Genomic DNA, 27661 nt, shown 5'->3' with positions numbered 1-27661 from the left:
CAGCTCCCCCCGCCGCCCCCCACCAGGCTGGTGCCCCAGCCCTTCCCCAGCCCCTGCCCGTCCCTGGACACGCTCCAGCCCCACACAACCAGCCCCTGGGCCCGGCCTGCCCAGCCCCCTGCAGAGCCCCCTGCCCCCCAGCACATCGACGCTGCCCCCAGCCCGGTGCCACCCGCAGCCACACTGAGGGGCACTGGCTGCCCTCGCCCGGGGCACTGACAGAGACGCGGGACAGGGCTGGCCCCAGCCTGAGCCAGGGAACACCCGTGTGCCCAGCACCAGCAGGATGTGACTCCATGCCCCGGCCGCTCACCCGGGGACAGCGCCCGGCCCGGCCACTTAGCTCAATAATGTGCATCCAGCACCCTGCTCCTCCTCCCAAAGCATCCTGCAGTGAAATCCTTTTGCCTCCCAAGCAACAAGATTATTCTCCAATGCCACTTCTAGACTTGTACTTTTCTAATATTTCCCAAACACTTGTATGAGCAGACAAAATCCCTGGGTTTTTTAGCTGCCTTCTTGCTGAAATTAAATTACCTTCCATGCTCTTGAGTAAACTACAGAGCAGCAAGATACGGCCCAAATATCTCTCCTCTGTTGCAATGCTCCTGCATGCTATAAATATAAAGTTAATTTGTGCAATGTGTGGGATCACGCTTGGAAATGAAAAGCACTGTGCAAGCTAATATCCTTCCCAGGAAAAAACACAGCATGACGTACAAAAGAAAATGGTGCAAGCAAGAGGCAGCCGAGGGTCTCTAAAACGAAAACAATGGCATATTTTCCAAAGATTGACTGAATGTCCTAATGGTGCTGACCAGAGGAAAGAGAGGATGTCAAGAGAAACCAGAGGTTTTGTATGAGGAAATGACTGGAGGATGAAAAGGGGGTGGCAAGAGGCCGAGCTCACTGAGGTGAAACGGCTGGCGTACAGTCAGGCGATACATGGCTGCAGCCCAAAGTGTTAAAAATCCTCTGGCGTCTATCACCATTCGTTTGGGAGTGACTTCACTTCCAAACTTCGGGATAAATATTAGCACAGCTATTCAAGATACCCAGGACACCCAGCCCCTGTTTTTTCTCACTTTATGGCTTTTAGGTGTGGACTGTAACACATCACTTCAGCAGCACAAAACAGATTTTACTGAATAAGTCATTGCGTTGGGCTTGAAAAAAAATATTGTTTTGATTGGGTTGGTGGTAGGGTTCCACCCAAGATCCCTGGGAAAAGTTCATTAAGGACAACTGCTCACACCACCACACAATGAAACCAAGGGCAGTGGGGAGAAGCAGCCATGCTGGCAGTTCCTTCTGGGGAAGTGATACCGTGCCTCCAGGAGCTTGGGCATAAAAGAGGATTCACCTGGGATTTATTTCATTTTTGGAAACACAGAAATTCACCTATTTGGACACCCTCTTATCTTTAGTAAATATTTCCACTACTATTTTATTTACTTACTATGCATTCTGTGACTTTATGCTTACTACCTTGTTACCGTACGAAGCTAACTGATTTTATGCTTAACGCCTTGTTACTGTACAAAGCTAATTGATTACAACCATAAAACCAGCAGGGTATGCACAATCGGATGGTTATGGTAGGATCTTCCACCAGATTTAAGAAGACAGCTGGAATTTTTTGTAGCTATCTCTTCTTTTTCAGCTACTCTTGGACCTATGCATCTCATTAGCAACATACTGCATACATGTGTTCCCAAACAACTAGAGATCCTGAGGCTTTTTATATTGGGCCCATTTCCTACCAAAAAAACCCCCCAAAAACACGACCAAAAAAACCAAACAAACAAACAAAAAACCAAACCTGAACAACTATGCAAGGAGGTAGAAAGGAGCACAATGGAAGAGTCACTGTGCGAATTTCAGCAAAGGAGATCAAAGCAATAGTCTACGCTGAAATACACCTTACATCCAGCTAGTAATGAGGGCAAGAGCTGCAGGAGCGGCCAGCTGGAGTTATTCTGCTGAGAGGAAGAAGTTCTGTGTTGTGATGTCCTTCGACACGATACAGGTTCCCAGCATTGCCTGGTATCTGCAGTAACAAACCCCTCTTGCCTTTCTATACTGGAGCAGTGCTTGGAGAGCTGGAAACAGAACTGGTTACCATCACCCATCCCTCCCCCAAAAACAGGGACTCCAGAAACCAGCTGAGTTTTGCCAGAAAGAACAGGACAACACTGATGGCAGCTGAAGACTATCCAGAGCCTCCTGAAGAGGCCTTGGGGATTTCAAACAGCACCTCGTATTTGGACACAAGGCAAGGGACACATCCTCAGTCCCCAAAATACACGTTTCTATCTCAGATCTCCCAACAGATCAACTGCTGGCCCTGTGGGTACGGTTACACAGGCTGCACTTTCTAAACCACTTGCAGAGACAGCATGCTTAAAAGTTGTCATTTCTCACAATTTGTGCGCTGGATGGTTTGCTAAAATTAGAAAAAAGTATATTCCAGAGCTGGAACATTTACGGCTTCTTTGTCATTACTGTAGTTTAACTCTTAAAAATAGATTTAAGTGACATGATAAGTAAAGAGTCCTGTTTAATCTATTTCAGCCCATTTGCCACATTCCTGGTTTGGCCTGTTTGGCTTGTTAATTTAGAGATGTATAAAACCATCTGTTTCACTGTAGACTTTGTTTTAAGCCTCAGAGGAAACAAACCACACAAATAAATGAAATTCACTATGTCATTTCTGTTAGAATATATGTATTTACAGCCATCAGACCAGGCACTAAGTACCCTATAACTCTAATGTTAGCAAAGGTTTTTAACTATTTACAATACTGTTATAAAAAATCAGTGCAACTGAATTTATATCACACCAGGGATTTTCTTAAATTGTATTCCACCTCTCATTTAAAGTGAAAAACAGTGACATTCCACACATTGGTAGAGAATGTAATAAAGAAAGAAAAAAACAACCTTCATAATTAAAAAAAATATATCTTGGAAAAAAATACATCCCAGGCAAATGTACCTAACAGCCTGGATTTCTGTCCATCTATCTGCCTCTATGGTTTGTAATGCCAAGAATTCACCTACAGACGCTCATCCTCTTGACATGACTGTAAATTGCAGCAGTCATACTCTATTTGTTAAAAACAGAGCAGACCCACAATTTTTTACTCAACGATATTTCACTAAGAACACACATTCACTGAACCTAAAGACTTTACAGAAGCGTGTTTCGCTCAGAAAAGACTCCTGCTCCAGACGAGAATGAGAAGGAAGAAAGCCATCCCTGAATCAGTTGCCTATGAAGGGAGCTACCACTCGCTTCTATTTTTTGGCCAGAAGAATAAAACATATTTTGATTTTTATTTATAATATAGCTAATTTTAAAAAACTTGATTGTTTTCCCGTAAAATAGAGTCCTTGGTTACTGACCAGGGTACTACAGGGATGCTGGGGCTGCTGCATTGATATTTAGAATGAAAAAATGGTTCTTTCAAATATGACATTCTCTAGTCTCCTTTCATCATTACTACACTATATAGTCTGTTGCACAGACTATGTTTCTGAAGATTAAATATTTAACTAAGGAAACCTAAAGATGTCAGTCATGGAGTAACTACTAAGAAAGTTCAGTGGTATATGGCATAACATTTTACTGCAGGGTGAACAAGGAGTAGGGAGGTGGCCTGGGACCCAAAGTGGTTGTTGAGGAATCAAAGAATTTGACTGAATAGTTTTAAAAATGTATAAACCAATCAAAGTTCCTAATAGAATCTTATTTGAAGACAGGTCTCCAAACCATGGTTTTCAGCAGGGAGCTTAGGTTAAGGGAATATACAGCTAAAGCATAATAACTTCCAAGAACCTGAGCCCCTGACCCTGTGTCCCCATCCACCAAAGCACACAAGCAGGACTTTGAACATTTTAAGAGTCCCACAGTCATATTCTTCCTTGGCTCCTTTCCCTTCTTTCCTTTCTCCCCTTTCAGCTTTTCTGAAAGTGGCCTGGATTTTCCTCCTCGAGTTATTTTATCTTCTGCCATGAGAAAAATCTGTTATGTCTTATTCAAATGGCTAAACCAACCTACATTCGCTGTCCTTTCAGTCCCTTCCCACAGTGCAGTTAACGAGGTGGTACTCACAATATTCATCAGGGTCAGCAGGTACTTCTGAACATGTTCTTTCCCATGGAACTGAACAACTGAGTCATCAACCCCCAGAAGGACTTCGATGTTGTAATCATCCTCCGTTGCATGCCTTCGATAGCGCTGCCTCGATCTATGCACCTGGTCTTCAATAAAGCTCAACGCACTGTCGAGACTATCCAAATTAGTGAGGTTAGCTGAAATTAAACAGACAAATGAGTTATCAACCAAGAGAGGTTCAGGCTCAGGTCTCAGCTAAACTGGTATAAATTTGAAGTGGCAGCATTTGTTATGTTCTGTGTGTTATATAACAGCATTAGTTCCACTTAATGTCAATTAAAAATTACCTAAATGAGACAGAAATCTGACACAAAATATTTTTACTTCGCAAAGTAAAGCAATACTTTCCACAAAGTGATATTGTGGAATAAATGCAAGGCCAAAAGGAGAGCAAGTCATACCAATGTCTTGATGAGAAGAATGGAGCTATCTGCAGTACAATACTTACTGCTTAAAAGTACTTTTAACAAAAGTACACCATTCAGGGGCCTTGTGCTACCAAGGATATCCTTCATATTTGAACAATTAAAGATAGACACCATACTTCAAAATCTGATCTTACTGCCCACAGAATCCCATTTCACAGCAAGTGCAGTTGCCAGTATAACCTTTCTCTATCCAGGCAGGTACTAACAAATTAATCCCTCCCACTGCAACACATCCGCTCCTTTCCTTGATACACACACATGCATTTCAACAGTAGTGACATGGATCCTCTTTATCATTACAACTCAGGAACACATTTTAGATACACCACATTCACCATTTTTTTAACAGCTTTCATCCTTCATTCCCAATTTGCCGTGTCACTTTGCATTATTGTATGTCAAAGACCAATCCATCAGGCACAACAGTGGCCAACTTTATTACTAATGATTTCTAACAGTCCCTGTGATATGAAAAGCACGTTTTCTGACAGGATGGGATAGAGTTAATGTGGCACCTACCTACTAAAAATTAACATGAAAATATGGAATCTTGACATTTCACCCTACAGAATAACAATGGTTAGCATTAATATTAGTATTATAATTTGCATTACAAGAGCCCTGGAAGCCCCACCGAGAACCTCTTGATTTCTAAGAACGTCAGAAGACTTGCTCAGAGAAGCAAAGAAAGGCAGCGAGAGCGCTGTGGATTGATTAAAGGCTCCCCATGCTTAGTTCCCAGAAACATAATAGGAAGCAAAGGGAGGAAGCTAAAGCCATCACCTTCAAAGCAGAAATAAGAAACAAGTCCTGGAAATGTTATGAAAGTGGATTCTCCATCTTCATTTATTGAAGTTTTCACATGAAAACTGGCTGCTTGGAAAGGGATGAATGAGTCACCAGATCACCAGGCTCATTACAAGAACATCTGTGCTCTTGCCTTAAGACCACTGCCCCAGGCTGCCGTTTCAGCAGGTGCTGGGCAATGCACAGCCTGAGCAGAGCCCCGCACAGCTCCCCGCTGTGGACCTGTACAGCCTCCAGCTGCCAGGAGGGATGCACGCCCAGCTCCCCCAGCCCCCACTGCAGCGTTCCTTACTGCCCCGTGCTTCAGGCTGCGCCTTGCACGGTGAGATGCTTGCCTCTGTGCCTCCTAGAAGAGACCTCCAGGCAAAGGACAGTCCCTGAAAGACGTGTTTGCCTGGGCAGCTTCTTACCATTTCTCCACCAGGATTCAAGAACATGCTTGTCGTGAGCCCCACAGCTGCTGGTCACCGCATTGCGCTGGCAGAGCTCCCCTCGCTCACCAGAAGGACAGAAGGCCCCACGCGGTGGTCCTACCTCCCCGTGGAGCCACAATGCCCTTCTCCTGAGAGGGCGGCATTTAATGCAGCTGATAAGCACAGCCACTCATTGCCAGCCTCAAGGCTCCCTGCAGCTTCTGCTCCTGGGTCCACAAGTTTTTAAAATTAGTCTGGTCAGAATCCATGATTCAGCAGGAAAATTTACTCTTCACGCAGAGCCCAGCTGTCACTCCCAGGTTTACTGTGGCGGGGGGGAACGGGTCTGGCCTTGCGGCAGTGGAGACAGCTCTCTATCAGGGCTCAAAACCTGCCAAGCAGCCACTCCAGCCCTACCTTGCACTTTACTCCAGTAGGAAAACTTCAGTGTTAATCCCTGCTACTGCCCAGAAGTAATTACCTAGCTATCAACAGCAGTCTCAGGGATTTGCTATGGGATCACAGGATAATCGTATGTTCGTGATCTATAAGGCAAGTCACAGTTACTGTAAAATTTGACCATAAATCCCAAAAGCTCTCTAGAAAAGTAAGACTGGGCTGGCAGAGGCTGCAGGTCATGTCCTCTCCCTGCTGCTCACAAAAAACTACAGTAATCAGCAGCAAGGCCAAGGCAATCAGACCTGCTACTGCAGAACAGCAGTGCTGGGCAGGCGAGGAGAGCCTGAGCCCTGTGCTGCAGCTGCGGACGGGCAGCTCTGCTGGCTGGGGGTGCTGATATTTTGGTGCGTGGTTGGTTGTCAAGGTATCTAGAGCTTTTGTGCTTTCATTTCTTTCCCTTATGTGTCAAAGCCAAACTAGCTCCTAGTGCAGTATCTTTATTTTGCTGCGAGTAAATCAGCCGGAGGCAAAAAGCGATCTTACCGTCCTGTGTTTACCATTCTTCAGTGAAAACTGCCTGTCCTCCCTCTTTGCTCCTCACTTCATCACTGTCACACTATAGCACTTACAGTCCTGCCGAGTCCCGAGAAAAGTTATCAGGAGGTTCCCTGGGAATCATCTTGCTGCCAGTGGGTGCCAACCAACTACTTTAAATTTTCTTTGGAGCATAAAAACTTCCCACATCCAGACTTACCTTCACCCCTCCAGCATTACCCGCTCAAGACAACATGCCCAGTGGGCACTGGTACCTCTAGGCACCAACCTGATGTGCTTCCCAGCAGTGAGCAAGCTGCACTGGCTCCAACTGGTGCTAGAATCGGCCCAAGACCAGCAGCACTACTCAAAACATTCACAACAGTAGCTGCAAGATTTTTGATTCATATCCCAACTTCCCACCAAGTGTCCTTTCCTGGGAGGCTCTCCTGGGACCAGCAGGGATGCCTCCACACACGGCCTGACCACAGACTCCTGCTCTGGTGCTGCTCTGCCCACCAGTCTCTTGGATGATGAACTGCCAGATTTACTGGCCCAGGCTGTGTTATTCTCATGTTGGATTTGCTTCTAAATAACAGCTACATCCAAATCAAGTTAATACCTATATCTTACGACAGAGGCATCTCAACTTCCCTTAGTCAAGGTCAGTAACTTTGTTGTACCATTGTACTGCTAACACTGCGCTGAAAAGTCTCAAGAAAACTCAAAGAACTAAGACACCAAACAACTCTTTCACATTTTCCACGTTACCTTCCTTCTGATCACCCCTGCACATTGCACAATAACACCCCAAAAGTCATCTCAAACTGCACTGTGTTTTCCTAAATCATCCCAAGACCTCTCCATCAGATGTTCATTTTCAGCAACTTTTGCCAAATCACTGCATCAGACACTAATTATTGGTGCCAACTTTGTTCTCCATCTCCCAAGAGCAGACACTTGGCATTTGCAGGGGCTAACAATAGCCTGTGTTGAAACCTCCTCCTTGCTCCTGCTAAGAAAAATTCGTATTTGTGAAAATTAACCACTGAGAGACAAGGTTGTATTTTGCTCTTGTGTTGCTCACCCAGAATAAATAAAAAGGACAGCAGCACTGTAACACTTCACAGAAAAATCCCTCAAAATACCTCCTTTTTCTAAAGCCAGCTAAAAACTCATTGGTATTTCAGTGATTTTCTCCTAACACTGCAGACTGTCTTCCACTGAAGGAATAAAAAGTGCCCAAGTTGTCAACAGAAGGGAAACCTGTGCTTCTGGTTTAAGCATAACATTAGGAGCCAGGCAGCCTGGCTTTTGCTCCTGCCTCTGACACTGATTTTCCCCGTGGTGCCGGGAGATGCAGAAGGCAGCCAAGAGCTAGGCAGCAAAACTGCCGAGGGAAAAGCATGTGCACAATCCCATTCGATGCTGCAGTCTGGGGCTTTTTTGGGTGCCCTCCATGTTTGCTTGCAGTTAATGCAGGCAAGTGATGCTAACTGCTTCTAGGCAGCAAAGTCCTAGTTGTTTGCTGACTCAAGAACCAATGTCCCCAGCTGTGACAGCCCCAGTGATGCATTAATATATGTAAAGTACATCAAAACCTAAAGAGGACAGGTCTTTATACTGTGCAGGTGCAAACTGCTTACAGCATTACATGTCACACTAGATCCCTCTCCTCCGCTCCCTTCTCCTAAGCAATGTCCAATACCCTAATCTTTTACCTAAACTGTTCCACTTTTCAATCTGGTATTTTATTTTCTGTATTGGCTCTATCTGAGCTTCCACATTTGCTGGGACAAGAGGTCTGAACACCCAGTACCATGGCAGCATCCTCCAGCCTGGCTCCGATCCCCAACTCTAGGACAGGGAAAATTCACACGGACACAAACATCAGGTCTGCCTTTGCAGGCCTTCAGAAGAATTCTCCATCTGTGACAGTTTGGGATGCCTGACAACACCCTGTTCTCTGAGAGTTCTTGCCTTGCTCATTAATCTTTGATATCATGTGCTTTACAGAAACCTAATTACATGACATCTCCTGATTCTGCCTTACCCATCGTGGCAGACAAAGCTCTAAGTGATGCTGTGAGTTACTGAAGCATGAACATGCTGCCTGCCACAAAAAACGCCTCTCCCTGTGTTTTCTGTCACTCCCTTTAGGACATCCACCAGAAGCATAGTTGCTGACTTGTGATCTTGTTTTGTTTTTTTATGATCCCTTTCAAAAAGGTTCATGGAAATACAGCTGCACCTACAGTTCTTAGAGTCCCTTAAGAAGCTACTGCGATTTAATAGCACCAGCTTTAGGGTTCCCCAGTCTCACAGCAGCAATATTGTCCTAATAAAGCAGTTTCTAATTGCTTACCTCCTCTTTGTGGTAGGGGGAAGAGGACTTTCTGGCAAGCCCAGAGCAGAGACCAGGACAGGCAGCTGGGAAACAACTGCGTGTCATGTTCACAGCCATCATCTGTGGCTTGTCAACACAGCAACTCACTGGAATTTCGTTTCAAATATGACTGTGCAGCATTCAGGCCAGCCAGCCACCATTTCAAATGCAGCTTGTTTGCTTTTGCAGACACTTCATCTGTCACGGCAGGAACAGACAAACACCTGAGCCGACTGCTGAGCACCTTCTCTGCAGCCTCACAAGGATCAGCACTTCTGACGCACTGTTTTGCTGCCCATCTCCATTCCTGGGACACGCTCCTGAAGGGACTCCTGGCCTCCCACTCCTTTGTGTGGCTTGCTGCAAACCACCAAGTTTTTTGTTGGGTTTTTTCTTTTCTTTTTAACCCCAGTGACTCAGACTGAATCCCAGTGAAGCACAGCTGGAGCCCATTCTATTGCGGTAGCAAGCGTATCTGCGTGCGCAGCACTGCGGCAATGCAGAAGCAGGGGCACCCACCCCTGCCCAGCTGCACCGCAACTGGTGGCAATGCCACTCTGAGCCTGGGACTTGGGATTTCGGCGTAGGCGTGAGGCCATCCATCACTTGGTGCTGCGAACGCAGGAGGAACAGGCTGTGTGGTAGGGGAGCAGGAGGAGGCAGGGTGGACTGGCTTTAGCTCTCAGCTTCCCACTGCTCAAGTACATCTGCACCTCTGGAAAAGTACCAAACGCCCTCAACAGCTCGACAAAGAACTGCTCTTTTGGGAATTGCACTTTAAATCCCAAGTCATCTTTCTGTAATGCTCCCTGCCACTTATATGCCGTAGGCTTCTGTCGTGTCTGTCCTCTGTGATCAACTGACACCCCAATTAGCCCCCAATTAGTCTGTTCGTGTATTGTACCAAAATCCTCATTTGCCTTCATGGTAAATTGAAGCCCAACCCATGGAGGTTGGAGGCAACAATGAACAGTCAACAAATCTTGCTTTTTATCCCTTGGCAATTTTTTCTCCCATTTTTAAGTTCCTCAGTTCGTGGTTTTGTTTCTCATTCCAGATGCGCACAATTGTGATGTGTTTTGTTCATTTGCATTTTGTTTCATTTGTTTGTTTCTCTGATTTTTAAATATTTTTTACAGTTATTTCTGCTGGGCTTACTGTCCTGCTCACCTTCCTCTCTGCTTTCTATTTTGTTTTCCAAATGTCCTCTATTTGTCTTCCTTCACCCCCTTAACCATCCTGCTCAGCTACATTCGTCTTTCATAATTTATAAATCCCGTTCCCATACCACAGTCTGCATTTGGACCCTTCTGCTATAGATCATTCACAAGAAAACTGGGTAAATCCAGCGAGGTGAATTAAGATGGAAGAGAGCTCCTGTGAGGTGAAAGCAAATTGAAAATGGTCTAAATAAGAGAAGCAAATCACACAGTGCACTAGATACACGATAGAAAGTTAGCCCTGTTTAAAAGGCATCCCTGGGAGGACACTGCCGCAACACAGTTTTAACTTGGAGCTCAGTTTTCACAGGATTCTTGTGATTTCTTGAATCACAGGTTAACACAGTGGCTGTTACTTGGTAAATCCTTAACCAAGAGCAATTATCGTAGCAGAACTCTCTTTGGGTGTGTGTTCAAATTCCTCCTCTTCCACTTTTTTATATAAACCAAAAGCAAGACCACACTAGTAGTCTAAAGACCAGGCATGCATCAGGCATCCTACCGAGGTTATGAATCCTCATCCTGCCCTTATCTGCAAAGAAGCAGTACTGTAAAAGGAAACTTTTGGGCTGCGTGCCTTGCTAACCACATGATCTCATTATGAGTTCCCTGCCTCTTAATTTACGGTAATGCTCTTTCTGGTCAAATCACATTTTAACACACAGCCTGCTCCACCTTTCATCTGTCCGGGGGAAGTTTGCCAGGGGTGTCAGGGTAAGCTGGGCTGGGCTCTCAAAAATAGGTCTCAGACTCGAGCTGTGAGAAGGCCAGCAGATACAGCAGCTGAACTCCCGCTAGAATGAGCTGGTCATGGCGTATGAAGTCAGGAGGATTTCGAAGTATTTAACAGTATTTCAAATACTGTATATTTGGGCCTTTATAGAGCAATATTCTTGTAAATTTCTTGGGGCAGAACGATTGTCCCATATTCGCAGATCAAATGCACATTCTTGCACTAATAGGCACAATCACTGTTCCCTTTCTTTCTTGTCACCCATGCGACAGCGCAGCACCTTTAAACCTCAGGACACGCTCAAGTGCCTGCCTAAAGCAGAGTTATAAAGAATAACGAAGCTGAAACCTACCAAAGTGGCAAAATAGAGGGGGGGCTTTCAAAAACTTCCAAAACCGGGGGGGGGGGGGGGGGGGGGGGGGGGGGAATTGTCTTTTCCAAAGGATAAACCAATTAGCGCCGTGACAATGGCCAGGTGGACGATGTGGCAAACAGCCAGGCGAGAGGCACTAAGAATAACCACAGCTAGAAGTTGCCAAGGAGATCTTTTCTGGCATGTCACAACAAAGAGAAAAGGTATTACAATACTAAAAAGAAAAGTTGAAAACTAAATTGATCTCATCAGGGCCACAGTCACACAATGAATAACATAAAGATGAGAGATAATTGCACTGTTAAAAGATTAAGTGAGATTGAGGTAATAGAAAAGCCTGAGCTACAACTTCCCCCCCCCCAAATGGTGAAACATATTGTGTTACAATTTTAACTTTCATATTACAACAAAATAGTCAAAAAGGGGAGATGAAAGGAATGGCAAACCAGCCAGGCAAACCAGTCTGTGCGACATGGTTGAAATGGAACTCTCTGAGAACTGAACATAAGTTTTTTCTAACAGCAAAATTTACCCTTTGGAAAATTTTCAGCTATCAACCTTAATAATGCAAACAGAGGTTTTACAATTTAGCACCAAATAATGAATAAGCAGGAGGTTTCTAACTCAGTGCTTAAAAGTAAGCTCACAAAGGGGCAAAAAGAGCTACTCTGAAGAAAATTAATTTATGGGCCAACTTCTAAGTTTCACTGACTTGATTGGCTGCATCTGGGAAATGCTTACCTTGCAAATATTTTGGCAAGTCATTGTAAACTGGCCTGTATTCCAGAGCCAGTGACTTGCAAATTGTTGCCTGATTTACCACATCCCACACGTACAGAGAGCGCAAAGCTGCCCCAGGAAGAGGGCTCTGTCCCTTGCAAACCCTCGAGTGCATGGGTGCACCCATGCCAAGTGGGCTTTGTTTAACATGACTCATATAGAGCTACGAAGGGGGCTCAACACTCTCAATCTCATTTGCAGCTAATGCATAATTAATTAAACTGCAGAGTTCAGCCATGTCTCCACATAGGCACTCGGAGCCCCAGAGATCCCACCCGAAGTCCCAAACGCAAAGCCTTCTTGCTTCCCCTGGAGCAAAGGATCAGGATCTGACCCACAATTTACTTTCCTCAGCCAGGCTCTAACGAAGTGTTGATGGGCTATTTGAGTCCTAGTTTGCCACCAAGATACTTGAACATCCAATCCTTATTCCAAGCATGATTAAATTACAGCAAATTAGCACATTAAGTAAGCTGCCTAGCTGACCTCCTGGCTTTGTAGGTGACATGTCTAACAATCCCGCTTGCATTTTTATCAGAATGAAATGCCAAAGCATGGTACAGGACCTGAATAACAACAGGTTACAAGGGATGGCAGTTGTCTTTCTGTAAGACAACTATTCTGCAAGAGGGGGATATTAAGTTTAATTACAGTATAACAAAAAGCATTAACAATCACACAAGTTTAAAAAAAAAAAAAAAAAAAAAAAGTCACATTCCTAGCCAGGGCAGGGGGGGTGAGAAGAGGGAGAAAAGCCCAAGAAATACATAAATTAACTACACATCACTGGAAATACTACTGAAAAATAATGGCTAAAGCAAATACTTTCCAATGCTTTTTAGTCATAACCACATAACAACAAATCTTGCCTTTTGGTAAGGTTTCAAAGTGGAATTATTCCATCCTTTTAAAAGGGGAGCTCTCTTGCTGGGTAGAAAGTCTAAGTTGTAAATTATACAATTAAATGTTTTCAATGTCAAGTATAACAAACCTAGTATAAATCTCATCAGTGTAAATAATGTGTCACACAAATGACAATGCAAACACTCCTGTTTTCTATATAATCATAATGATCTTTTAATTAGACAAAGTAAACAGTCTGCTTGTTTCACCTTGTGAAGAAAAGCATAGGAAGAAAGTTTCAAAATTCTAGGGTGAAAAATGTGTGCAATTCAAACTACCTATAAGTTCAACCAACTTCTTGTACATCTCAGAATGTTATGTCAGAAATCGGCAGTCAGGAAAAAAAGGTTAATTTGAGTTTCACAAGAAGAAAACATCATGTGGCCAGTCTGAGCAAAGGCAGCGCAATGTACGATGCCTTGGCTGCTTCCTCTGGCAGGATTTGAATCAGAGCAAGAAGGAGTTATAATTTTACCTATGTTTTGAAAATATCCTTGTTGCTAAATCTGCTTGGACCTTCTGCAATAACAAAACCAGCTGCAATTGATTAGAGACTGTAAGAAAGACAAAGCTAACTCGGAGGACGCAGAAATTTCTTAAACTTCAAAATGACAGCAAAAAGCCCTGAAAAAGAGAATGAGTCTCTGCTCTAGTGAAAGCACATGAGGTTTATTCCCAAGGAGTTTCAAAATCAAGGGCAAAGGCTTCTTTTCTTATTTTTACAAGAGCTCTGATTCTGTCAGGCGCTACAAAAGGCAAACTGCTAAACACTGCCCTTCCTATTGTGGTGCGTGGGTGGGAGACGGGGTCCTGATGATGATGGCTGAGAAGGGATGCTTCCAAAATGCAGCACACTTCATGAACATGTACCAGGGATGGAGAGAGGGGAGAGGAAAGGAAAAAAGAAAGAAAGAAGCTGGATGGATGCAAGGATACCAAAACCCTCTGGGGAGAAGGCGAATCGAGAGGTCAAAGTTGGAACACAAATGCAAAAAAGGAAAGTAAAAAGAACTCATGGTTGGTCTCCATGCTGCAGTTCCCCACTGCCCCTAGGATGGCGACGGCAGAGCTTGCTCCCACCTCTCACTCCCCAGCCCTGAGAGCCGCAGCCTGGGAACAGCCTCGGAGTTCTGGGGGCACTGGGATGAGGGCCTAGGTCTGCAAGGCAACCCGTCTCCCCTGCGCACGCGAACAGGGCTTTAATGTTTCTTTTCCAAGATAAATTTAGCATTAATATCTGCGGGCTTTAGAGGGATTAGAGGAAGGTCAACATGCAGTTGTTTAGTTTTCTGGCAGGTCTAAGATATTTTTAATTCCTTTTGGGTCAAATGGACTTGAATACCGATTTTTTTAAAAACTGAAGAAACAAACAAATCATTTCAGTTCATCTGAAATCATGTTTTACTTATTTGACATGAAATCAAGCACTTCAATTCAGGGACTTGTTTAAAAATACAAGATATTTCAAGGGAAAGAAGGGAAATGGTTTGTTTCAAACCTGCTGCCATGAAATTCTTCAACATTTTCAGGGTTTTTCTTTATCTGTGTGAAGCTCAGTGAAAATTCAGTATCTTCTATTGACAATAAAAAATTCCACCCAACTCAGTTGCAAGTGCCAGGACTAAAGAGAGTTTCCATTTGCCTCTTTCCACCACCTATCCCCCTTCCTCCAAAGGAGTGATCACCACTGCAGGACCTTTGTATTTTCGTGGGTTATTCACGTACTATTGACAAGCAAGCTGTACTCAGCGCTGCCTGAGTTGTCCTTCAGATTGGCTTGCAGCCTAATCAAACTGAGGTCGTTTGTCTACTAAATGAGATGTAGCTGGTAGGATGTAATGCTCCTTGGCAGGTGATAGAGAACTCTCCTATAGGGACAAATCAGACCCACCGCACCTCAAAATAAAAGCCTTTCAAGAATTATGTAGCAAGGAATTTATCTCCTGAATTAAAAACAGCATCATCTTTGTCTGTGTAAATACGGCTTAAAGTGGTCAGAAACTGCATTTGTATTCACTTTGCAGAGTGTTATGAAATTGCTTTAGTATTAATGACTACTCTGCTCTTACTACAGGCAATGAAATCAGACTTTGGAAAGCACAATGTCCAGTAAGAAGGGATGGGAAGCCTTTTACACATATTTATGTACACACATATATAGGTACACTTATATACAGGTACACACACACATAATCATTGCTAAAGTGAAAGAACTCTGTATTTTAACGTGGTATAATGGTGGTTGGAGAGTTGGTGGATAAATCACTTCTGAGCTAACATTTCTATTAGAAATGTTTTTAAAAAGAGTCAAACGTGTTGGAAAAGTATCAGATGGAACGGCAAATTGAGATACTACATTTTTAAAGATTCAGTTAAATTCTCTTCAAATGGCGTTAACCCAAACTGATGCTAAAAAGACTAGACAAGTCAATGGCTCTTGAGAAACAGGAGAAGCTGTTAAGGGTAAAACCAGACAGCCGCTCCAAAGCTTCAAGTAGTTTCTGCCTCCTGAACTGGAACAGTGTATAAAGACAATTTAGCCTCTAACCTGTTACTTTTGCAGAGTAAATGGGAGATGTCAAAGCCAACACCAAAAAAACCTTTCAAATTGCCTGACCAAGCAGTTACTAAAGCAATTAACAAGTTAACCGAGAGCTCTGCTGACATACATAGTAAACGCTACTATTAATTAACACTGTCTACAACTGATTAAAATGGAGTCACTCAAGGTCTGGGTTTCTGCAATGAGTTACAGGTTTTATCCGAATACTGGAGATGGATTAGTTGGATTCTATTACTTGTTTCTACCTAGTTAAGAACTGGCTAACCAAGCCAATCCTAGTGTACCTGATTCTAAAAATGCCTGTGATCGGTTAAACAATGACCATAGGAAGAAATGGAACAAACACAAAAAACTTCCATAAATCATTGGCTGTAACACCATAGTTTATGCTTCATTTTAGGAACCAAAAAGCTGTCCATGACTATATCCATCTTCTTTATTCTTCCAAAAAATTAAATGTTTATCTAAAAGTACTGATCATACAAACACTAAAAATATTAACACATACTGTGCTAACAGAAGTAATAACATGGTCCTCTCATCTGGTCGGAACAGACTCTATCCTCTTTCAGTTCTTTGCTAAGCAAGAGAATATTACTCCTTCAGTAGTTCAACAGAGAAATTCTTTGTATTTTCCCATTACCCCAGTAAGAAGTTACAAAGCTAAACACTAACTGAACTGACTCAGGTCTTACAGCATGGGGGAAACAAGGCTGGAGGGAAAAGTAGTATCTTTTGGTAGCTAAAGAAGGCACACTTTGGGTGCCAGGGTCTCCTCAACAGATTATTGCACCCTACGAGCATAGCTTCCTACCTGGCTCCTCAGCACCACCAGTACCACAACCCCTGTTCCCTTCAGTCCACCTACAGCATCTGTTCATGCAGATCTGAGACCACAGATCAGTGGTGAAAAGTCATGTTTTCTAAAGTCACACAAAACAGCGTTTACTTGTCTGATGACAGTGCTATTCAATTATGCAATAAGAAAAAGATTTGAAAATACCACAGTCAATAAAGACTCTACTTGGCTTCGCTGCCCTGGAAGCCCCCACGAGTCCTCAACAATTACTTTGGACTTGCAGGACTCCGAATGATCCTCTGCAGTGCGGGAACCGGACATGTATTTATTGAAGCTGACACTAATCAATACCCATGACTTTCTCACTGGTTTCAACTTTATTAAAAAAATCATATCAACAGCTGCTACTGTCCCACTGAGCTCCAAAAGAAAGCAGAGGGTTGATGGTATCTAGGTGCTCTCACTGCCTGGTTCTCCAGCTTATCTTCATCTGAGCTCCAGGCTGCCTTCAGTGCAAAGTTTTCCATTTGACCTTTGCTATACTTCTCTTAGGATCAAAGAATTTTAATTTATTACTTTTTCACTCTTTCCAATCTATTTCTGGCTAATCTTCTCAAAAATTTCTAAAGCATTTAGAAAGGTTTCTTACATTCTGGTTTTAGTCCAAGGTGTCTTACTCTGAAATACTGCAGTGCAGCTGGGCAACTGTCACATTTTGCTGAATAACTGGTTCACCAAAACCAAGTTTTGATTGTTTTGAAATGATTTTCAAATTGAACTACAGGCTTTTTGAGGGGTAAAAAAACCCCAACAAATAATGGAACAAGGACTCTTGTTTCATTTCAGTGAACATATATACCACAATATCAAAGTGCCTGACCAGCTCAGGCTACAGCAGAGGCAGGGAGAGGAGAACATGCCCGTGGGGTGTTCATCTTCCAACGATAGAAGCCAGCTCTAGCTTGTGAAGTTGCAAATGCTGCAAAGTTAGTCCATGCCTTAGTTCTCTGAATTACAACGTGCATTAAAGGGATTAGTCCACAGAAAAGAGCTGAAGGGCTGCACCTTGCTGAAGGACTGGAATCTGTGGGAGTTTGATGTGACTGGGCAATATGAGGGAGATCCTCAACCCTCCAGCCTGAGAGCTTGTTTTTTGCAGAGACTGTCTAGCTCTAGGCTATTACCTACTCCTTGACTCAAAAGGCCATTTGAATGGGAGACTGTTATCCAAGTCTTTATCAACCTTTCTCAGCCTTCCTAAAAAGCAGACAATACTGATTCTGAGCTGTCAGCTGGGGGGCGGCGGGGAACCCACACCAAAAAAAAGCCCCACCACAATGAAAAAGTATCAGTATGAAAAGAAGGGAAGCAAAGTAGCTAGCAAACGGAAAAACCTTTTAAAGGTGAACCCACAAAGTAGGGGTGTCAAACTGCGGTATGAAATGAGTGCAGCAACCATTACACGTGGCATGTGTCAGCTACCTCTCCTGACCGAGCCTTAGCGGTCAGCTCTGCACTGGGGTTTTTATGTTTGGGGGGGTTAAATATTTCCAGACAATTCCACTAAAATTATGCTTTAAAAAGTCATCTGGAAAGCCAAGTAATGCTCTGGGAGACAAAACAGAACATCAGTATTTGGATCACCTGAAGTATGAGGGAATTCAGCAAAGAACAAAATGTCTGAAGCATTAACCTGCCAGGATTATTTCTTAACGTCAAAAATTTCAGGTCCATTTGAAGTCTCACAACAGAGAAACTAAGGCAACCGATTGAACTTCCTTGTGAAAAGATTAAAAACCCCATCCTATAGAGTACAGCATGTGGTCTTGCAGATACGTCCTGAATTCACCCAGGGAGACTGACGCCTATTGCAGAAACCCTGTTACCATTAGTCAAGGCAAAGACAGGGTAAAAAAAGTACTTTCCTGTCCAGTTGCAAATGCAGCTCCTCTTTGTTTCCCAGCCTTCCAGCCCTGGATTTAGTTCAATCCAGACATTACCTGCAGCTATCGATCTCATCAAGGCCAAAAACATGCCCAGTGGCCCATGAGCAATATCCTGCCACGCTGGTATCAGCAGCTTAACTTGAACAGAGCCGCGTTTCCACCTTCTCCTTGCGACTCAGAATAACCTCCAGAAAATCACCACCCTTCCCCAAAGACAAGTCATGACAAAACCCCAACAGGTAAACATCTGGAAATCGTTATCTACCACCTGTAGATAACCCAAGGAAAAGGTTCACGCCAAAACGTGTGTGTGAGGGGGAAGAAGGGTTGTTTGGGTTTGGGGAGAAGAGTTGCTCTGCTTGGCAAGCACATGTGGAATACGACAATGGAGCCAGAGGGCTTTGGGGAGAGACATTCCGACGTGCTTTCAAGTGCTGACCATTGATGGAAACGCCAGTGCAGAACTGCAAGAAGAGATGCAAAAAAGAAGCGTTGATGGCACAGAAGCATACAGGTCTCAAAACATGTATTTGGGAGGAACAGGGGACTGAATAGAGAGGAAGAGCCAAGTGACAAAGACACAATGCACAGCTGCCAGCATGGGGGCTGCTGACCGCTGGTGGTTTCATGCTCTCCCGCACCAGCAGCTCGTCTTTCACAGGCTCTGGGTAATGCTGGGTAGAGCCGACTGACCATCTGCTAGGGATGAAAATTTCCAGGTAATTGTGAAGGAAGGAGCTGCATTAAACCTCTGCCCCAAAGCAGGTGCCCAGGGCTGCAGGCTCTGGCACCGGCTGAAGCCTCACTGCTGCTCCCGACAGGGGTGAGCACAGCAGGAGCACCTCTGCACTGGGGCGGGATCGCAGGCGGTGACACAAACATCTTGGAAGGCTGATGAAAAATGCTGAGGAGAGAGACTGCCACAACAGACAAGCACAGTGGAAAGGATCAGGCTGGCAGGGCCAAACAGAACCATTTTGTGTATGAGGGATTATCACAGCTCGGCCGGCACCAGCACAGCCTTCTCTCTACCCCTGCCTTCCCGACACGTTATCTCAGAATAATGTGCATGCAAGTAACACCAGCTCTTAGTTTATGGAGTTTACCCAGATTTACTGCTCTCTGGGGAAGCAGGGGGCTGATATAAAAGTACAAGATCCCAGCTAACTTTCTCCACTTCCCAGCTCTTCCACTTGGCACCTTGGGAAGGTAGGGAAAGAGGCCAGGAGGAGCCAGGCAGGGGCTGAGCTTGTACCAGAGCAGCCAACACAGGGCTGCAGCCAGCACCCACGCCGGGCTCTGCACCGCTGCTTCTCTGCACCATGACGTGTGGCTGCTGCTAATGCTCATGCCAGATCTACTTAGCCTGCAAATTCTGCAGGGCAGGGCATGACCCCCAACAGTGCTGGCACCATGTTATCACGAGGCATTTGCAGTCCAGGCTGGGTTTTAGGCACAACCACCATGTAAGCAGCTGATAACAACAAGCCTTCTTCTTCTGGAGCCAACTGCTTCCTCAAACTGCTGTACATCTCTGGCTCCTAACATCAAGCTAGCACAGCTCCATAATTATGGATGTAGCATAAGGAGCAGACAAGCTGAATTAGGCTTCCGATTGCATGTCTAATTTATGTACAACTGCAGCAATTACAGATGCAAATTAAATAACTGTGCAGAAAATGGGTTTTATTAGCCATAACTAAAACCCAATAAAACTCAGTAGCTCATGCACATCTCTGCACTAAATGTGCCTCTTTAGAATGTCAATTAGAAATGTGAGAAACAACCGGGATTTTCTGTTTCCTAATCTGAAAATAAAAAAAATAACAATAAAGAAGGATAAGCTGTCACAGCACATGTCTTTTTTCCACAACAAAATGAACAGGAGCTCTAATTGGCAATTTCAGAGCAACACATTATTTTACAGACAGCAGTTCTATGCAGCTTTTAAACACATTATTTATACTCAGTCTTTCATGCCTGACATGGCTGAGAAAAAGTCTCATATAATAAACCCATATGCTAAATGTAATTCAGCTTCAGAGGAAGCACACTCTGACTGGCAGGTTGGGATTTAAAAGTTCAAACATAAAGCTGAAGAACACTGTGCTTAACTTCACAGCCTTTCTGAGATTTTGGAAGTTGGGCACTTCTTAGCATCATGTCAACTGGGTCCAGGGCTGTGAAAAGCCCCTCTGGATATTTTACCTCTCTGGATGAAACCACTCAAATCTTCTGTCATTCAGACTTAGCATGAGTGCTGCCGTGTCTAGGGACCCAGCGCTAACCTATTTGTTTAAAAGCAATAAAAAAAATTGTACCCATTAAATCAAGGTTAATCCTCCAGCATAGTTCTTATACAACTCCCTGCTATGTGTGATTAAACCTACTCCATATATATGTAGCACAAACACCTGGATAAAAAGTTTATATATACCACGGTGTGTCTATGCTGTCCATTTGCTTCATTCCCTGTTTTGCAAGGGAGAGGGGATTTTTCTGGCTGGCAGCACTACACACATGTGAGTTAATCACTCTGGCTCTGACCAGGAGTGACTGCTGGCTCTCAGCATGGGAACCCTGGCGTGTTCCTGTACAGCCACCTACACACAGCAGGTCAGAGCATACCACCAATACACAACATAGATACAACCCAAGATTTCCAGCTGCAGTACAGATAATTCCCACTATACATCACGTATCCTTCCTTCCCCACCCAGCTGCAGGCAGAGGCTTAGGAAGGGCTCCGTTCCTCCCCAGGCACCTGTGTACATCCCAGGCAGGGTGGGATTGCACCAGCTCCTTCCCCAGGTGCTCTGACCAAGCAGGGCCAGCCCCTGGACTCCAGGATGAGGCAGGAACACCCAGCTTCTCACATGGGGCTGGCAGCAGACACCAGAAGGGGAGCAGGCAGCATGCCACGGTTAGCGGGTCCCCTTGTCTCCAGGATCTTTCAAACGTGGCTTACACTGGTACACTCTTCTCCCATTGGCATCCATGGATGCTCTCCACTTCCTCAGCTCTCCCACTTCATGCTGCGTTACTTCCAGTACAGCATCTTCCTCAGCGCACATGGTAATACAGGTAGGACTTGGCACATAAGATTAGCAGCATCTATTCCTAAGCCACTTCCCAACAGACACGGACATGGTCCTGCATTCAGTGCCCTCCCTGCCACTGCCCTGAGCTTCTTCCAGGCCACAGGATGGACACCCATTCAGGATGCAGAAACCTCCTTCAAAATTTAAATATACCACATCCACTGACTTCCCCTTATCTCTTGTGGCAGTTATATTCTCAAACAACTCCAGCAAATTACTTAAGCATGACCTCCCTTGCCTGAATGTCTGCCAGGTAGTCTTAATTAAACTGTGCATTCCCATATATGCTCTCCACAACACCCTGAGGAGAGGTTCCCAAGATTTCCTCATTTTGTGTATTCCCTTGGATCATCTATCATTAAACAGCAATAACGATGAGCAAAATGAAAAAGACAGGAATAGTTTTGTACCTGCAGAAATATAGCACACAGAAAACAAAGAACTAGAAATCAGTTATTAGGCCGGACCTCGCTCCAAACAGAGATCCTGAGATGCTGAGCACTTCACTACAGCTACTGAAGTAAAAGATTTTCAAACATTGTGGTGATGAACATGGAGTAAAATCCAAAGATGTGTTCAGAATGGATCTTATCCTAAGAAGGATAATATAAACTGCTGAAAGAGAAGGACGAGAAATATTGATTCTGCTTCTTATTTAAATAATAGGACCATTTACATGGAATCATTTCCAGCTTTCCTAACTGACTCATATCAAAGGCATTATCATCTGACAACTAATTTTTTATGTTGCAGTTCTAGATTCAGATGTTCCAGATTCCATAAAAAGCTTTAAAAAAACAACCCTCAATGAGCCCACTCCCCTTCTGAAACTGGTCCCCTCCTCTTACAATGTTAGATCTACTGCCAGCCTGAGCAGGTGCAGGAGCATCCTGCAGCCACCAACCCCCCCAAGCTCTGCCAAAGCAGAGGGGCAGGCAGAGCTCAGCACTCGAAGGGAACACCTTCTCTTAGAGGTGAACTGCTCTGGAAATGGTGATTTTGTAACACCGGGAACAGCCGAAGGACAGAGACTGCACCACGCTCTCCAAACCTCCAACTGACAGTCACATCAGTGGGGCTGTAACAAAACTGCAGCGGCAGCCTTGGCCTCAGGAGCCTGCCACAGAGAACAGCCAAAGAAGGTGAGCAAGGTAATGTAAGGCACAGGTCTATTAATCCTGCCAAAAAACAATTTAAGGAGATTTAGGATTTACACTTATCCTATGCCTGATTTAAAAAGATATTTTAAGTCATGTCTTTGTTTCTAGCTGTGTTTTGTAGCTGACCTATTTTGGATTTTCTTTTACTCCAGGATCAAGATACGTACAGAAAAATGATCTGGGCTGTATTTGGACTGACGCAACAAGATTGTTACCTAAATTCTGAGCACAAGGCTCTGTTGTGGTTGATGAGTGAGCCAGAGAGAAGTCAACTTGATTTTGTGATCCAAGCTCAACTTTACATAGCTCAGCAATCAAAGAAATGCTCTGCTACTAACAGCGTAATGAAATCTGGCAGCATTTCCACAGCAATGCATACAATGTCCTCTCTGCAAAGTCATTTTTCAGAAGAGAAGTATACCCACAAATGAACCATGCCATCAAAAAATTCCTCCACTGCAACCTATCCCAGGGAATGTCAGGCAAATAAAACCCCAGCTGGTCACACCACAACTATCCCATTCATATAACACAGGAGTAGCTGAAGAGAAAAAAAATGCTTTTAATTAATATCTTAATAATTCAAGAAACTACCTGTTCTTATGCCTGCTGCCGGTGGTCGGTTGGCTGAGGTCACCAGTGTGGGGCAGAGGGTTAGGATGCTGGGGAAGGAGACAAGAGGCAAATGATGGAAAGATGGGAGGAGGAGAGTTATACACATGGCCAAACTTTGCCTCCTTAAAATAGATGAAAAAATCAGGGGATATACTATTTTATGGAGCAATGGATTTAATAAGAGGATAGTTACAGTGATTCATGGTGGTCTAAAGAACAAAAAACTATGTGAGATAAATGAATTACATCACAGTAAATGCATGGGTACATCCATTTTGGATTTGGACCTTGTATGTGCAACTGGTGTGAAACCACAGACAAGACTTGGTATTGACATCCGTGGTTTGTGGGCAGCACTTCCATTACCCAGGCAGGAGGCAGACTCACTGCAGCCAGCACACCTATTGAGATTGTCTAGCTAGAAGACATAATTTTCTTACAATGCATACAGTGCATGTGTGTTACAAATTAATAAAGGCTCGGGTACAACTATCAATAAAGATGGACAAAAGTTAAACTATGTGCAAAAGGTTTCTGTGCACCTGAGGAAGAGAGTCACTTTCAGTCTTCCAAGCAGAACGCCACACACCCTGACTCTGCTAGTGCAGCACCCCCAAGAGTCAATACAGCACCAGATGCCACTGATCCGTGCCAGGTTATGCGAGGTCCAGAGCACACTGCCTACAGAAACTTGCCAGAACAGAAATCCTTTTAGTACTTTAGATTTTCTTAAGATTCACTTAATCTGCCTTTTTAAAGTACATTTACAAAAGCAGAAATGATCAATAACTCCACCATTAAATTGCATTACTTTGCATAACTAATTTGGGACAATACATTAAGTAAATGAATTAATAATCCTTGAAATCTACATACAGTAGGACAACAGCTTTAATAGCAAATCCCTGCTGGAAGGAAAACCAGCAATTCAAACAACTCATTCAATCTATGAGGCAACTTAAGAAAACCAGAAAACAATCAGTTTCATATTGGAAGCAAGTGGATTAACTTTAAAAGACACCAGCATAGCAATTTATAGCTATTAAAATTTTTTTGACAACATAAATTTCCAATTTCAGCAGCCAGAGTAGGTGAAGCTTTAAGCACAAAGAGCTCATTGATTCAATATGTCTGTACAGTTTAATTCTGAAAAATCAATCATTGTGCATTTCCTCCAACACTTTTTTTTTTGTAGCATCCTCCTAAACAATTTATTATTATTGCTTATTGCTAAAATAGAAATGGTGATTCCACGACTCTTAGCCCTACTAAATCAGTATTTAATGCTGCATGGCTGCCCTTCTTATATAAAGGGATAGCTTGGTTTATTATGAAGAATATTATTATTAAACATTTCTTGGTTGTGTTTATAGCTTGTGGCTATTATTTTAAGAATTTTCTGTTTTCTTTGAATAGGTTTCCCTTGCCCCACCTACATCATGTCAAGCTCTTGGAATCACCTCTAAAGGAAAGGGTCACTTTTGGCTTATGAAGTATCCCCAGGCAAAAGCCAGAGGCTATAAACATGAATTTTTCATTATATTAATTGTGCTAGTTTAACTATGCAACATGACTCTTCAAGATAACCAATACGGAATTTTAATTGTGTGTGAAATATTCCGTCTCGGTAAGCCCCCTTCCTAACCTTTTTTATACTGGAGGGAGCTTCTGCCAACAAATACTGCATCTTAGCTAATGCACAACTTTCTTTGTAATTCACATTCCTGACCTTTTATTTTGACATTTTCACCTCGTATATTAATTTCTGCCTGCACTGAATACTGCAGCATTATAATTACTTACATATAAACCTTTCACCACATCTTTCTTTGGACTTTGTTAGAAGATGCTGTATATCAAATAACAGCAAATTTCACATTAATCAGCTGGCCTTTCAGAAGAACAGGCTGCCAGCAGCCGGGAGATATCACACCTAGAGCCTCTGTGCCACCAAGCATGGGTCAGAGGAGCTTTCTACTTTGAAAGAGCAACACAGGGCACCCAAAAGGGAGAACCCAGCCTTCCCAGACCTCCCACGGTGTCTGTGGATGTTTCCCCTGCCTTGCCCTTGCACAGCTTTTGGGCAGCAATAAATTAAGCAGGACACCGAGCACCCTGCCTGCGCCTCCCAGGAGCCCCACTGCCCCAACAAGCCTTCAGACAGGCTTGGCAGTTACCTTTCTCATCCTGCTCTCCGCATTAATGGATATTACAGGTAATTGAAACCACATTTTCCAGTGAGTTTATTACCCACATCAAGAAAAAACTCATATAAACCATGCAGGTTTTACTGTATATTTTTACCTACAGCATATTCACGCACACTGTGTTACAAATGGGGAAGATGCAGTGACACACTGAAGCAGTCACATTCAATAAATGGTTTTTTCTCACCTGGTTTCCACGCTAGAAGCAAGGAACAGAAACTGCACGAGGCATAATTCAGGTGATCAGCTCTAGTGAGGTGGTGTCCATTGGACCTGACACCTTCTCAAACCAGTCCGGTGATCCCCCCAAGGGTCTGCCACAGTAAAGCGGCATACAGCAACCAGCGCTTTGTGCATCCCCGTAGGCACCAAACTGCCACGCGAGTCTGACCTGCCTCACCGGGTGAGAGGCGACCTGTTTGGTTGGTAACAAGCACCCAGTTCAGCAGCTGTTCTCCATGGTATTTCTTATTTTTCAGGACAGAGATGAAAGCCTCCAAACTGCCCAGGTGATTGCGATATCCTGCAGTGACTTCCATACACCAGCATGCGTTTCAGCCCTCCTCTATCTTGCTGGCTCTTCTTCCCACAGCACAGCAGTGTTTAAAGTAGCATCTTTCCAGGGACAGGCAGGTGATGGCGTGACAACCCACGGCAAGCAAGAGAGGGACTTAATTTCTCAAAGTCCCAGTCTAACTTCTTTCTAGTCCTGTTCCTTAATATGCCATAAAAAGCATTTACATTTTTTCCACAGCAGCTGCCTTCAGAAAGCCTCTTGGATGTGATTGCGCTAAATACAATTCCAGCCTTTTTGGGTTTTTAATCTTGTAGTTACAGTAAAGGAATTGCAAGACCTTCACAGCTGTCACAAATTTTTGATACCTAGACAGAAGAGATTTTCAAATAACGTGTGCAAGCAGCACAGATGTTGCTGCATTGTTCTTCCAGTTTCCATTCTGCCAAGGCCCTTAGTTCTGTTATTTACCATGGAGACCAGTGAAAAACTAATCCAAATATGTGGGTGAATTCAAGTAACCTTGTCAATAGTTCTGAGAAGTGGGTATGTGCTCAGCAGAGCAAGAGAGACAGAAAAAAACCAGCAAAGCCATTTCAAACATCATATAGCGTGAGCCGCAGTCACACTGAAACTATGCATCAGTGGAAAATATCCGCAATTCCGTTATACATCCTTTTATTTCACTAGCTAATAAAGATGTAACTCAATTGTTTGCAGACAGACACAGTAGAGTATTCTTCATGTAGAGATCTAAGTCATCACCTAGTATCCTGAACATTAAACAGACTGAGATTCTGGAGAGATGCTTGACATGCAGGATAAAACTGCACAAGAGAGAAAAAGAAAGATGCAACAGCTGATTATGTACATGCTACCATACGTTATATACATTTTCTGAAGTAGAAAACTATATAGGGATAACATCACAGAGATGTTCATGGATTGCTCAGCCTTTCCGGTTCCCGTAAGGCATTTCATATTTCTCTTCCTTCCTCTTTTCAAGATCCTGTCTTGTGGCCAGTTTAGTGCTAGGCCTTAAACAAACTCTCCACTCCAAAATTCACAGGCATATTTTCAACTCCTGACACTAATAAGAGATTTTCCCACTAGCTTGGAAAGCCAGTTTCATCCTAATCTTTGCAAAATAACCAAAATGCAACTAAGAACATAAGCATTACTAAGCAGACATCATCTGTGCCAGAGATAATCCTGTCACCGAGAGGACTGTGAGATGTTCAGCCTGTATTTTTGCTTTCCAAGACCACCAGAATACTGTTTTGTTAGTACACTTGAAGCTATCATTAGCTCAACTGACATGTTATTTTATTGGTCTCAAATTCAAAAGACAAGTCAGCTCAAAACTCCAACCACGATCTCTGCTTCTAACTTGCTAGAAGAAGCAGAGAGCTCACAATCAATGTCCCACTATTTTTTAAATACCAGTTCCAATCTCTCTGAGCGGATTATTTCAAAGCTTGATCCCAGCCTGCTGCAGTGATGCTCTTGTGGAACTCCTGGTAATGGGAAAAGAGCAAGCAACACCATGGCTATTTATCAGAGCACATTGTAGGAGAGAACTTCGTGCCCGTAAAAGCAC

The 27661-nt window shown here is 43.7% G+C and overlaps 1 protein-coding gene across 2 annotated transcripts in view; it reads right to left on the bottom strand.

The window, feature by feature from the left end:
- ADAMTS2 (ADAM metallopeptidase with thrombospondin type 1 motif 2) overlaps positions 1 to 27661 on the bottom strand; it is a 261371-nt gene that overhangs the window by 57555 nt on the left and 176155 nt on the right. For both annotated transcript variants that reach the window (XM_055718997.1, XM_055718996.1), the window contains one exon: positions 4118 to 4317. In XM_055718997.1, the coding sequence (XP_055574972.1) occupies positions 4118 to 4317 (200 nt within the window). The remainder of the gene's footprint in view (positions 1 to 4117; positions 4318 to 27661) is intronic.

The sequence above is a fragment of the Falco cherrug genome, chromosome 8, assembly GCF_023634085.1.
Source record: "Falco cherrug isolate bFalChe1 chromosome 8, bFalChe1.pri, whole genome shotgun sequence".
Lineage (NCBI taxonomy): Eukaryota > Metazoa > Chordata > Aves > Falconiformes > Falconidae > Falco > Falco cherrug.
Note: the sequence above shows the minus strand (reverse complement) of the source record. Positions and strands in the feature narration are given on the sequence as shown.